The following is a 14,984-nucleotide window of genomic DNA, read 5'->3' on the forward strand; positions in this document are numbered from 1 at the left end:
GGGGGGGGGGGGAGGAGGAGGCGAGGAGAGTGAACCGGATGAATGCGATCGAACTGGCGCAGAATTGCGAGCCGTTCGTCTTAATGGATAAATTGATCAATTATTCTTGCTCGTTAGCGCCGTCAAAATTTACGAGATTTATTTTTACGCTAAAAGTCGCGGGGCCGAATTGAATCAACTGGAGAAAAGTCGGAAGTGGACAGAATTGACCTCCTAGGAGCGCGCAGGAAATTGCAAATTTCTATTTTAATTTATTTCTCCTGGTAGACGGGAAAGTACAGGAGGAAGGAGGGACCCGCGAGAGAGTAGACAGAGGAGGAAATGAAATATGCTGGAGAGATAGTTGGCGATGGAATACGTGTGCGGAAAACAGGAAGAATTTATAGCGGCCCTTGTGCTTGTATTTATCGATAGAGTCCCACCCTTAACAAGACTCGCAACCGAGTTTAATGAAAAAAAAAGAACGACACGACAGGTCATAAAACCGCTTAAGTGTGGGGGAAGAGGACTTGAAAATCCGCAATGGATGGGCGCGCGATGATACCTTCCTCTCGTATCGCGCAAAAGAGAACACCGGGTCTAATTGGCCCAAGGGTTATGTCGGTCATGTGCTTTGTTTGTGTATTTATCGCGAAAGAAACAGCGAAAACGAAAATATCTCTTTTAGAACGTGAGCATTTTTCTCTGAGTTTTTAATTAAAGTAATAACGTAGTTAAAATATTTAAAAAATTGATTTAAAAGAGAGAGCCAGGTACATTCTCGTGTATCTCGACATTTCGTGTCAATATTTTCCATCGTAATTGAATAAATTTAACTTATTAGTTAGAATGGAGTTTCCTGCAAGTGTATACTGTTTCGAGTAATAAAAAGTACTTTTCATTCATATAATTGTTCTCTCTCTTGTATAATTATGTAATTCATAAAATAATTGAAAGCGAGCATATTTACGAGGTAAAGTTGACCTTACGCCAATATACATAAGAAATAAAGATTACAATATACTAACTCTCAGAAATATATCTTTATACTTTTCTTTGAAGCAAAACTATCATAACAAATCTTACTTTTTACAAAATTATTCTAAATGATAAAATATTTTTTAAGGTAGTAAGGTCATATATTTTTTATATGTGGCTTTCTTATCCTAGATTGCTAGTCAAATTGACCTAGACAAGATAGCCATATTGCAATATTTTTGTATTACAGTAAAAAATTTACGATTTACAAGATTATTACTGGCATAACAACAGAAAAAGATCGTTTCTATCATATCATCAATTACAATAACTAGTTGAAAAGTTGTAACATTTGAAATTCTGAAAAGTATAGCATCTTGTCTCGGTTTTCCCTGTCTCGCGCTCACAATACGAGCCGAGACGTGTTCACACACAAACGCGTGCTTTCTTTCTTTCTTTTATTGCGACAAATAAATGAATAATTTCACCTTCCTGTTAGCTCCGACGACACGTCGCGAAACAAATTTCTACTGACGATGATGTCGTACACTTCTCGGGCACGCTTGCGGAAGTCGAGCATTGTCGTCCCTCGTTAAAGCAGCATTCTTATACGGCTCCATGCGTCGTGTGTAGCTAATGCGTCTCGTGATCTGCAATACTGTTTAACCGATAACATGAATACACTTTTGGTTTCTTTGCTTGGATTTGCCTGCGAATCTCGTACGTGAAAGTCAGTTAATTACAGTCGTTTTATTTAGGGAGTATCCATTAACAGGGTAGGCAATAGTAAACTTTCAAATTTGAAAGATTCTGGTTTCGAAATGACAACTGTACGCAAATATTTAAAGAAAGATATATAAACTATTAATTGATAATTAAAAATGACATTTTATGAAAATTAACATTAACACAATAACAAATTTAACTTCTAATAAGCTTACGAACAAGGTTGTAAAAATTTGTTATTGAAAAAATGTAAGTAATAAAATTATGTTTTAAAATTGAACTTAAATTCGATTTTCAAGTCGACAATATATTTTGGAATTATAATTGAAGTCGAATTTAATTACGTTTCTAAAAAGTATTAAAAAAATATATAAAAAAATTTTTGTAATTAAAATAGACTTTAAAAGCAAATATTTTTTAAATTGTAATTAAACTCGACTTTAATACTAAAAAAGTATTTATATCTAATCTTAATTCCAATTAAAATTTCAAAAAATATTTACATTTAAATTTGAAATCAATTATAATTATAATTATGAAAAATGATTCGTAATATTAGGCAGAACTTTAGAGTTACAAAAGTATTTAATTATTTATACTTCACTAAAGTCTATAATAATAGTTGTTACTTGAGTCTTGTCTCAAGTCAGATTTGAATTCAAAGTTAGATGAAAGCTTTTTAGTTGAATCATGTGATTACAGATATAAATGTCTCATATATAATAATTTAATTGAAAAACTTGGATCTAACTCTAAATGAGAACCTGACATGAGAAATGTAGTAACTATTAATGCGAGTCTAAGAAATGTCATCATGTGCGTATTATATCCGCTCCTAGAAAAGAGAAATTTATTTAGAAATATTTTATAAAAATGAAAAATTAACACACATATATACACACATGCTACACGCACGCTGCGTGTCTCTTTTTTCAATACTTAATACATCTTCCCGAGCTATTCTCACTGACATTTTCCAATTAATTGAAACACAAGAGAAATGTCCGGGACTCTAAGCTGTATCTTACGCGAGTTATATCCGGGAAGGAAAGTTAAAAGAGTCGCGATCGCGCGACTCTTTTATTTGGACCGCTCGCGGGAAGATTTGCGAAAAACTCGCGATATGTCTCGCCGGCGGGCAGTGATGTATCGCGATCTAGCAAACCGTCGCGCTTTCGCGTTGAACATTCCGCGGTCGGCGAAGTCACGCGAGAAACGTCTACGTCCCTCGGACGGAAAGGGGGTGGGAGGGAGGGATGGAGGTGGAGGTTGCGCGAGAGACGAGGTCGAAGATGGGATTGGAATTGCAAATATCCCTCTTCTCCGTCTCTCCGATCTCTCCAGTCTCTCTGATCTATCTCGCCGCTTCTCCATCGACCGTCCGCTCGTCCTGACCCCAGAGAGCGCGTACGAGATGCATGTCGCGAAGCATATTTTACGGAATCTTTGCCGGACAACAAATCGCCAGATTTCCCTCCCTCCTCCCTCCCTCTCCGCCAACGTCGGATTTAGAGTGTTCGTTGCCGTGAATTGCGACACGAGCGAGACTCGCTTCTTCCATCGGCGCGTTCGAGAGACGAATTCTCTTCGGTTTGAATCAGGTTCTCCTGTTATTTTTCAGCCGGTGGACACGCGCATCAATGATCAGACTTGTCTTAAGATCGCCCGTTCTCTCCACGAGCCGAAATGTGGCCGCGAAAAATTCAAAGTTGCCGTCCAGTCGCGCGGATTCCCGGTTTGACCCAGAGACTCGCGTAACTCTCATATATCGAAATTCGTTCCCGTTGGGCGTCCACGTGTCACCCGTGAAAGGATTCGCATCTTCTATCTGTCGGCGATTCATCCTTTCCCCTCGCCACGGGGGTAAAAGAACGGCAACGATGGGAGGTAACGACACACGAGGACGCGCGAGGTAGACGAGTCGCCGGCAGCAAACGGGCGCGCGTTGCGTCAAATTAGCTTAAAAGCCCCGGGCCAGCGAGATGTACAACGCGTGCTGCGACATACACGGGCCGCGCACAATGTCCAACGCGCGGAGGAAAAGCCCTATGCGCCCTCATATATCACCCGGAGATAAAAGGCTGCCAGACGACGACGGAAAGTATAGTGGTTTCGGCGACAAGCCGGATAGGCGGTTCATTGCGCAGCTGCACCTCGCTGCCCCCGTAATAATTCGGAGGTCGTCGGCAGAAACGAAGAGAAATTGTACGTCGCGCCCTAGTATCTATTTACTTCCTTTCAGTAAATAACGAAAGTATGTGCTCCGGCAAAAGCGTCCCCGTTGCAATCGGGCGACCCCGTCTCGTCGTGCTAGAAGCAATTCTTACGAGACACAGCGATACTGTAAATTAGATATCGAGATACCGGTGCGAGCATTGCATAAGCGTGGGCGTTATGTAAAACTGGCTTAAATTACCCGGCGTTGCCCGAGTTATCGCAAAATGTCAAAGGGTTGACATTCAGGGAGAGAAGATGGATCCTGTCTACGGTAGTTTATATTTTCCGCAGAGTCTTAAAGAGTAAGTAATTTGACTCAAATCGGATTTATGAGTTAACGGGCAACATACAGACAAACATTCTATTTATACATATAGATAGATATGTTGGAAATTGAAAAGTCGTCATAAATAATGATCTCCCTCCACTCGTTCTCGTTGAGGAAGAATTAAAGTTAAATTGCTCAGAGAACCTGTTGGTATAAATTAAAGTCGCGAGAACACCTTCTACACTTGATTAAACTATTTGTTTATTGCTGTCGCATATGAATTTCAAGTCGACAAATATATTTTGGAATTATATATATAATTGAAGTCGAATTTAATTACAATTGCAATAAATATTTAAAACAAAACATTTTACAGTTTTTATAAAATATCTTAATTAAAATATACTAAAAAAGCGCAAACATTTTTTAAATTATAATTAAACTCGACTTTAATTACAATTCTAAAAAGTATTTATGTATCTAATCTTAATTTCAATTGAAATTTAAAAAAATATTTACATTTCAATTTAAAAATATTTACATTTAAATTTGAAACCAATTATAATTATGAAAAATAATTTGTAATATTAGACAGAAATTTATTTACAAAAGTATTTAATTATTTATACTTCATATAATTAAATATAAAGTATTTAACTATTTATACTTCACTAAAGTCCATATGAATTTTTATGAAAGGGAGAGGGGGAGGAGAAGGAGAACTTGGGTAACCGCAGTCTTTTCCTCCAACTCCACCACCTTCTTTATGTTCTTGATACGTGTTCAAAACGTGTGTTCTTACACAAGCTCAGTCCATTTCCCTTCGTAGCGGTAACTTTCATTAGGAACTACTGTGCTGATTGTTATTCGTTCCACTTGCTTTCGATCTTTGCGCAACTTTTTACGTCGTCGCAGATGTCATGACAGCTGAGTACCGCGGTTCTTATGGCGATTCGAATAATATTGGCAACCTGTAAGAGCGAACGAAAAAGGCTGCTTTTTCTCTTTCATTTCTTCTCTCTCTCTCTCTCTCTCTCTCTCTCTCTCCCTTTCTCTTTTCGTCTCGACACGTGGAACCGTGTATCAATATATAATTTCGTTTCCTTGCCGACCAGGTTCTCTCCTAGCCGGATGTCCGCTGGACGCGCCGACAACGAGCCGCCATTAAAGATTTTCCGCAATATCGCGTTTCGGGTGCGTTCAAGTCACATCACAGTGAATTGCGTGTCCAAGATGGAAATTGCCATGACTGAAATGGAAATTGCCACGGGCTCATGGTTAGTTTGCGTCGAGTGTGGCACTTTGGGCGTTTAGGATGCTCAAACCGCGGCTTCGCAAAATCTCCCCCTAGCGTGTCCGTGGTGTAGTACATCCTCCGGGACGCGGGAAATTATCTTTTTTCTTCGCGTCTCTTGCCCATCTGCGACGTCTCCTCCGACACGTGTAGCCGCTGCGCAAATCCAAAGTTGAACACGACCATCATCTCGCGCGAGGGTTACTCGTTACGCGTTTACATATTGGACCACGTCACCGTGTCAAATAACGCAGATTAAACGGCCACGTTGTCGCTTAATTACATCTCCCGCGTAAACGCGCCTCAAGTTTTAAAACTCAAACGCTCTTGATTAACTAAACCTCATTAAGGTGATGTTGCGCCTCGTGCGAATTTCATTAATTAAAGTCGCACGATACGCTGTTAAGTATGCGCCGAGAATATGAATCATCGTCTTTTGCATTATTCATACGCGGTAAACCGAATACAGCCGCAATTTGGGTGTATTTCGCGCAGGTGAGAGGAATTTTTATGAAGAATGCATTATGTACGGTGAAATACGACGTGACGTCGATAACACGACTAGAATCTAGGTAAGTAATTCAAGGTGCAGCTGCTGCACTGTTGCACCCATACATAAACATCCCGGCGATGGAGACGGTGCGCGCGGAGGACAGAAAGGAATGTTCTTCTTTCGTCGAATGTCGCCGCTCGGTTCGTCTCAGTGAGCGCGCGCGCTTAAATAATAAGTCGCAACCCGCGGAATGCAGCTTCCGACGGAAATGAGATCGAGAAGTGTGATCGAGATGCATTTCGGATGTAAACCAGACGTCTTCGGACACCTAATAGCACGCCAACGTGCATGAGTTTTCGAAAAAGTTTCGATACGAGAGCAACGCGTGACTTCATTTCCCCGCGCTAGCAAATTAATTAGTGCCACATTGTAGCGCGCAAGGCAATCGCGACATACTGATAATCGCTAGAGAGGATTACGTTGCCCGGGATTGCGCTCGTGACGGATTTCCGCTAATGACTACCGCCGATTATTAGCTCTTGTTATGGCAGTTGTGAAAATTGTCACGGCAAGAACTGTTTCCCGTTCGCATAAATTTTGTACAATCCATGCGCACCTCAGTCGCAAATATCGCGTCTTGTGAAGCGTCACGAAAATGAGAAAACAAAGAGGAAAACAAGAAAGCTCATATGTACAAAGCTATTGAAAATTACTTCTCTCTTTCTATACGCACACTATTTTTTTTTATAATAAAGTATATATATATATATATATATATATATATATATATATATATATATATATACTAATAGTATAATTTACAAGATTTTATTGTGTCGCTGGGATATATTCATTGAAGCCCAATTTATACACGATAGCAATAAATACGAATAGTTTGATCAGATATACTTTGTAACTTAATAGTATACGCATTTACGTAAAAGAAAATATTAGAAAAGAAAAATGTATCCTATATATGTATTTTCAGCGCTGCATCTTGGATTGCTCGCTATTTTTTAATGCCCCAGTATAGAAACAAATTATATCTTATATAGTAATTATTGTATAACGTATATGTAGCTACTATAATTACTTTGTGTGCGAGTCTATGAGAATTGCAGAAAGACGGAATATTTTGAATAATGACGAACAGTTGCAGTGTGTTGATTGCGTTGCATAGTTTGTCATTTGCAAGGGAACTATTGCACAAATAAATTTATTGAATTGATTCTTGTTTGAAGGAAGATTTCTAGTTTTCATGTGAATCAAATTCTAAGGATTTCGGTTCTAAGGATCAGAAATTCAGTTTCCTTCAATTAAGACAATTCATTCATTGCCGCGTTAATTCAACGAAACTTTTATCCCCATCTAGCATTAAAACAATGCGTTATATATATAAAAAATATAATTCAGTATAGGAATTCTTTTGTACGCGTGTTTCCAAACCATTGAAGTAGTTCCACATTTCTTGGGAAAAACTACTTTTGCGTACACAGTATAGTTTAACCCTCGACTCTCCAAATTCCCCATCTTTTCTTGGAAATAAATATCTTCCATTCACATTATCTCCCTTTTATTCTACTAGTATTCTACAGTTATTCCTTTCCTACGTTCGTACAATATATCTAAAACAGTTCTGCATTATTTGACACTCGGGTGCCCGAAATATCTCTCGTCTCAGCTGAAGATTCGAAAGTGTCCTGATCTTATCGTTAAATAATTGTTAGCTCTCTTCCTCTCTCTCTCACTCTTTCTCGCGCTGCGCCTTTTACCGTGAGGCAGGAACTTCGCTGGGAATTGAATCGCCCGAAGAGCCTCGGATACAACTGCGCGGAATTTCTTCTCTCGGATTGCAGAGACCACTCGCGTACGCCTCCTCTCGTGTACGTCGATCGAGACGAATTGTGTTGTCGCGTAGGTTCACGCGCGAACGAACGGTCTCCGCCGCGTTCAATTAGCCCTCGTTATCACGACTTCTGACTCGCAGGAAGGAGGCGTGTGTGAGGCCGTGATGTTGAAGCACGACGCGACGGCGCGGAGGGGGAGGGATAACATTGACTTAAATGCAGCCGAGATTTTTACGCGGCCGAACGTGTACGCGACGTACGTGTTGTATGCAAGCGTCTTCTTGCGCACATGCGTCGTTATCGCACTCGGTCTTACGGGCGCGTCGCGACGCGCGATCGCGCACGACACGCTCCGATTAGCGTCGCACACCGTCCGTTTCCCGTCCGCGATCGCCGTTAGGACGACGAGGCGAATCCCCAGGTGCGCTCGAATGCATTCCAATTTTCGACGTAACGCGATACACTCGACGAGATTCGGATAATTGAATAGCCGAGGTGCTAATTCGGGCAAAACTGATGATCGCCGGTCTATCTCGAATAATGTCAATGCAGCCACCAATTACGCTCGGATCGAACTATATTTTCCGCTATGTTTTCGGTTAATTACCTGTAATACTGTGCGCGGTTTGAGTATCTGCGGTACGTGCTAAACAATCACGAAAAAAATAATTACACTAAGAAACTGTATGCAAAATTTAACACGCTTCATATGTCCCAGTTTATCTACTTTAACTTACTTTAACTGATTTTAACTTCTACTTTTACTTTTGTATTAATTTAACACAAGGCAAATAACATAATACCTTGCATATAAAATACTTTACATATAAAATATGTTATTAAGAAAATATATATAGATTGTGTTTTAACTTAGAAATTTTTGTTTTAACTTAGAAACAGTAAATATTAACTCAAGGTAAAAGAGTCAAAATAACACAACAACGTTATGTTAACACAGGTATGTTAAAAATTCAACATAAAAATTGCAATCAAAATCTACTAAAATGTTTTTAACTGTGTAATATTCTTGTTGATATGTAATTTCTTTTTTTTGTGTTTTGGTAAATTCGTCCTTACATATGAGAGTTTTTTTATGATTTTTTTATGCAGAAGGATAAATTTTTTCATGCACATTTGATAAAATGAATAAATAAATAAACGTGTGCACTGTCGAGAAATCAAAGTTTCTGTGTCTAGCCGCGAGATTAAAATATTATTTGCAGCATTTCGTTACATTGTAGAGTGAAAATTGTAATAATTTAACAGTTAATAACGCAGAATCGGCGGAAAAAGCCTCCGCGACTTTAGTTGAATCCACGTGTCCGTATTGAAGGGTTAATTACGGAATTATATGTGCAGACATAGCTGGCGAACCGCTAGTCCATACCTTTACAGATCGATATGAATGGACGCAATTACGTTCGAATAGAATTACCGTTCAATTGATTCGGCGAATAATATAGTGCCTGCAGAGTCCCCGGCTTGAATATCCCACTACTCCGCCTGAATATTTGAATATTTTAATGCTGTGAATATCTTGCCAAAGAAAAATTGAATTAAACTTTAAATCGCTATAAAATATCTCTCTCAAGTTCTCGCGTGCAGCAACGTCGAAATGATAATGCGTCAAATTAAATTTTCGCGTTGAGAATTCCCCCGTTATTTTATATTCTTCAGGAGCGAGTTCGCGACATTTTTCAAAGATTCAAACAATTGCCATCCGGAAACTATGTTCCGCGACGATATTTACTCCCTGCAAACAGGAAGTAAATATCGTCGAGTGACCAGTCAACTTTATATTTTTAAGGAAGTCGCAGACTAGAATGTTCACAAATAGCGTGTCTCGTCCACGTACGAGACAGTCCTGGGAGAAATGGTGCGACAAGTTATTTCCTTTATTTCGAAAAATGTCTCGAGAAAACTCCTGAAAGTAAGATAACGATTTTAATTATTACTTAAAGTCACTTAAGATTGAAGCAAACTTTCATTCATTTACATAAATTTGTCGATAGAATATTAAAAGAGGAACTTTGTTAATATCATAAAAATTTAATTGATTCAGCTGAATGAAAAATTTGTTTTACTAATTATTTAAACGGCTGGTAACTATTATGTTAATAGTATGTTATTGGATATACATTGGACAGAAAATCATATATTCTTATTGATTTACTTTTTATAATTTTCCAAATTTCACCTAATTAATACTCCTGCCAGGGTCCTGTAATAACGCGAATTTAATTGAAAATTGAGACTTGACCTAATATAATTGGGACCAATACTTTATACGTAGCACAACTTATTAACTGTTTCACAAATTCAAAGAAACCGAAAAGTAAATGATATTCTAGTTGTTTTCTTTAATATTTATAATGTTTGTATGAATATTTATACTTATATATATGTTAATATTTATACTTTAACATATAATTATGTATAAAATAACTCAAGAATAAAATAATTTTTTTCGTATTCCATTATAATATGTACTTTTTTAGTAAATTAATAAAGCAAGTTTGGCCGGAAATTAGGACTCGACTCATAATCGGGATCGTTATTCTTATCTGACGCAAAGTTTGATTGCTTTACCGCGGCAGCATTTTTGTAATTCTACAAAGCGAGCCATCTCGGCATTTTATGCCACGCGTCGCGATAACATTCCCAACGGAATGTCGAACTTTTACTTTTTGCTGACTTACACTACGCTATTCCGCCTAACGTCACGTGCTATACGCGCGCGATCTATCAAATATTAAAATTCCTTCGACGTAAGATATCAAAGCTAACGTCGTCGTCGTCGTTGTTCGACGGGTCTAAATAACTGAGTTATGCTGTTCACTTACGCGTTCGTACGTGATTCGATCAAGTGGTTGGAAGCGGCAACCAGAAAGAATCACATATATGCAAATTTTCCATTGATATCCTCGTTGTCCGTCGTTCGACATCTTTAGCTGGTGTTTAAAATCGTTTAAAATCGAAGCGTCTTCTAACCACCCTTTAATCACTATTATTACTGACAACAACAGACCAATAAGACGACACACTTTGTAGGTTATGCAGGTAAAGCCAGGTCCGTCCGACACTAACGCGCGTAAGCGACTAACTGTTATAGGCATGAATTACTGCTCACATAATGCTGAATGTTAGAGAGCTTATAGCCGCAATCGATTTCTTAAAGAATGACCAAACGCTTACTGACGTTGACAACCGCGGCTGGTGTCAAGGTGCAAACAAAAGTGCTTCCTCCTATACGCGACGTGACCTATACGAGGTTGTTGGAAGCGCGGATAAAGCTGGCTTCACACCGAAAGGGCACGTCTCGGTAGGCAAGCGTTGCGTCAGCAGCCATTTATCGCGCGTACCACGGTATTTCAACTACGAAACTTGCCACACATCCCTGCTCCTCTTTTCTTCTCTTCCTCCACGCGCTTCTCGTCGCAAGGGCGAAGCGTATTCTACCCGCGACGTCGAAATGTATGCTGGGTAGTATTTCTAAACGAAAAGACAGTAGCGAGACTGCATTAATGCACGAAGATCCGGAGAAAAGGCAATGGGACGACGCAAAGCGGGAGAAAATTTCCGTATGCAAAGTGTAGTCGCATAGTGTTGTGTAAGTGGCGCCGTGAAATTTACACAGTGCGTATTCCACGGCTTATAAAGTTAAAAGAACGGCCGTATTAAGGTAACGGCCTTTATTATGGGCCGAGTCTCAATTTCAGGTGACACTTGATTCATTAATATAATAAAATTAGTACACGTTATAATAAAAACACGAGAAACATTTTTTTTACATACTTTAGTTTTTTTACAGATGCACTCGTTGATTATATTCACTAATGTTATAAGCCTTAACAAGACTTAATATCTGTTGTACCAAGGCTTGGTATCTATACTATACTAAAAAAAGGATTTGATTGACGAAACTAGAATTTAGTTAAATTAGGATCAACCAAATATATGCTAATTACAACTAAAAAATTTAATTGCCGCTATTTTGCTTTACTTTCTCAGTAATAGCAAGTAAAAGCGAAATAAAAATTAAGTTTTTTTAATTCCAATTATCAAACATTTGGTTGATCCTACCAAATCTTGATCTTATTTGACCAAATTTTGATTTTAACCACCAAATCCTTCTTTCAGTGTAAAACCTGCTAACTGGATAATTGTGTGATCAATTTGTGATACGTATTATAAAATAATTTTTGCAAAATAGAACCATACTGTTTAGTAATGCTTACCACATTATGGTCTGGATGAATTTTTAGAGTTTAGTCTATTTAAAAAGTTGTAGAATTAAAACTATGACATTTGTTGCTTATATTGGTATTAACAATTTTAATGTTTAATCGTTTTAATTTGTGTAAATGAATGAAAGTTAGATTAACCTCTTAAATGACCCATAATTAGGACTGTTACCTTAAAACTGAAGTCCCCCGAGTGCTTCGATTCTCTCGGGATAGACGCGCCTTCCGCTTTATCTTGCATCGCTATTTCGTCGCTGCCTCCCTTTCTCTCCCCCTCTCTCTCTCTCTCTCTTTCCCCTCTTTTTCTGTAGAGAGGTTAATTTAACTCGATGCAATTTATCGGAAAGTCAATCGATACACTGCACACGAGTCGGCTGCGCGCTCGCGCCGCCCGCTCATGCATTCAAGCCGGATTCAACTTTCATTATTAAAAGTAAGTTTGACCGAAATTCGCGCCGGCTCCGCCGCCGTTAATATTTCACACCCTCGCGAAAAAGTAAACGGACACTGTTTTAACGACTCCACTTCGCCCGGTTCGCAATCGCCTCCACACGTACGTACGTACGTATGTTACCGCTACATTACTCCCTCATCGATTTTCTTTCAGCCGGAATAACTTGTGGTTGCCATTTAATCGCCGGCTTCTTAAAAATAGCATCGGATTATTAATTAGCGGCCGGGCCGGTGTCTATAAACCGCAATAACCCACATTCGCGCAGGAAGCAAGAATCCAGCGTTACTGATTCTTCCGCTCCGATTACGCGTCTCGTGATACACGGCCGCCTCCTTCTTTCTCCGCGCGCGCCCCGATTATTTTGTTCTCTTAATGATTTTACTCCGACCGGAATGATTTAATCGTATTATCTACGCGATCCCATTGCCCCCGATCGGCCGGCCTGCCGAGATAGCGCGCAGCGCTTCCCGTTAAGCGAAAGATCACATTACTCTGCCGCGCGCGTTACAAAAGGTGAGATTTATTTATCCGGCTGTTTAAGCGCAACCGGAGGGAACGACCCGCGCAATTCGTCATCGCTAAAAGTGTAACGAGCTCGTGCTATCTAGCCCCGTATGAAAAAAATCCCTTTAGATCATCGCGCTTGACAAAAAATGCGAAAGGTCGCTCCGGCAAGTGTGCGTGCGGATGCGTGCGTGTTTGAGTGTAACGACCTGTTCTGTAACGAGAAAACTAAGCTGAAACCGATTAAAACGACCCGCAAGCTTATTATACCGATGCCAATTTGAGCTAACGACCAAAGCGTTTCCGCCAGAAATTAGCCGGAACCGAGCCGGTTCAACGGTTTTCCCGCCGCTTTTGCCAGAAGATTCTCCCCTGATCCTCGATAAAAAAAAAAAGTGAAAAAAAATGGTCATCATAATTCAACGGTTTACTTTGGCAAAGAGCATCAATACGGGTATAGACTCGATTCGTTCGATATTCCGAGGAGGAGAGATGTAATTTGAAAAAAAATCGGGGTGCCACGGTGGTCGAGTTATTAGCGCGATAAAAACGCATCATGCACGACTGCCAATACCAATACCGATATCAATATCAATAGTGGACCGGTGCTCTTGCTATAAGTGTGCGCAGCAAAAGTTCCATAAGTTTAAAACACGCACTCGATCCATTTTTCCAGTGGGATTGCGTTTAACACGAGTGCTACGCGCTAAACCGTCGATACGCGGTCGTGCAGCGTCATAAAGCAAACGTGATTGTTTTCGCGCGAGTGTTTTCTACAAAATAAAACAAAACGAAACAGAATACACACACATACATAATAAAATCGATAAAGAAACAAAATACTCAATTATTCTTCGTAGTTCACGAGTATAAATAGATTTGGACTAAATTTCGGAAATCTGGTATCTCTTCTTCGAGAGTCTCCGTCTCTGCTGATAATGTATGCTTGTGGTCTCTGAGAAATATTAAATTAGAGTAAAAAGTTTGTCGTGTTTGTCAAATCAATAAAAAAGAAAAATTATCTAATTTCAACGGATTGACAAAACATTAATTTAAAAAAAAGCTGTTTATCACATGTGTGTGATATCATTAAAATTATATAATTTATACGGTATATTTTTTACATTGAAAATATTAGAAATGTGAATAAGTTTTTTACCCAGACTTTTCTAGTAATATGATATTAAGTTAATTAAAATATGATTTAAATTAATTAATTCAAGTTTCAAGGAAATTTATTTACTGTACAGAGAGAATATTATAGTTTATAGTTTATAGTCATATAAATTCTTATATTATATTATAGTTTATAGTCATGTAAATTCTTTTCAATTTTATTATATTTTTAGTCCATATTGAACAGACTGTCAATAAGGCTTATCTTGCTAAGGAACAGAGTAAATTTCGTTAGAAACCTAGCAAATTTCGTTAGAAACATAGCAAGTGTTTTAATAATACATTTCACTTTTTGAAATATAAAACGAAAGGATAGAGAATTAATGCAGAATTTCAATCTATTGTTTGGTTACACAATCCTATATAATATTTATTGTAAAATTCCCTCCACATATTTACATGGTGAAACAAATTTTTTAAATTTAATATTCCTATTTAATTATATAATCTTAATTTGTTTGATTTAATAAAATAATTTTATATTATAATAATATCATAATAATATATCGTAGTAATTTTATATCATAATTTTTTATCCTAAATATTATTTTGTTTTATTAGATTAGAATCATATGTTAAATTTCAGGTGATTGTTTAAAAAAAACGGTATATGACGTTGAAATTCCGAGTTCTTTTCCGAATTGTACACATAAAAATACATAAGAAATACATCCGAAATTCCATGGTGACAAATCACCTGTCATTCAGTGTAATTGTTGCGAATGAAACAAACAACATCGACTCGGTGTTTTTTTAGACATTTATATACTTCTCCTATTTTCCTACTCCGGTACTCAAACTTTC

General features: G+C 38.3%; 1 protein-coding gene across 2 annotated transcripts in view; it reads right to left on the bottom strand.

The window, feature by feature from the left end:
- Positions 1–11,083, bottom strand: part of LOC116841985 (sodium/hydrogen exchanger 9B2) — a 69,874-nt gene extending 58,791 nt beyond the window's left edge. Inside the window, exons 1-2 of one of the 2 annotated variants that reach the window (XM_032810600.1) lie at positions 10,646–11,083; positions 1,446–1,615 (exon numbers count right to left, since the gene is read on the bottom strand). In XM_032810600.1, the coding sequence (XP_032666491.1) occupies positions 1,446–1,537 (92 nt within the window). In that variant the 5' untranslated portion in view covers positions 1,538–1,615; positions 10,646–11,083. Of the gene's footprint in view, positions 1–1,445; positions 1,616–7,727; positions 7,901–10,645 lie in introns of those variants that run through there. The other variant, XM_032810599.1, reaches the window with a different exon arrangement.
- Between the last annotated feature and the right edge of the window lie 3,901 nt (positions 11,084–14,984).

Source organism: Odontomachus brunneus, unplaced genomic scaffold (assembly GCF_010583005.1).
Source record: "Odontomachus brunneus isolate Ranch 3 - 2012 unplaced genomic scaffold, Obru_v1 Obru_scaffold_019, whole genome shotgun sequence".
Taxonomy (NCBI): Eukaryota; Metazoa; Arthropoda; class Insecta; order Hymenoptera; family Formicidae; genus Odontomachus; species Odontomachus brunneus.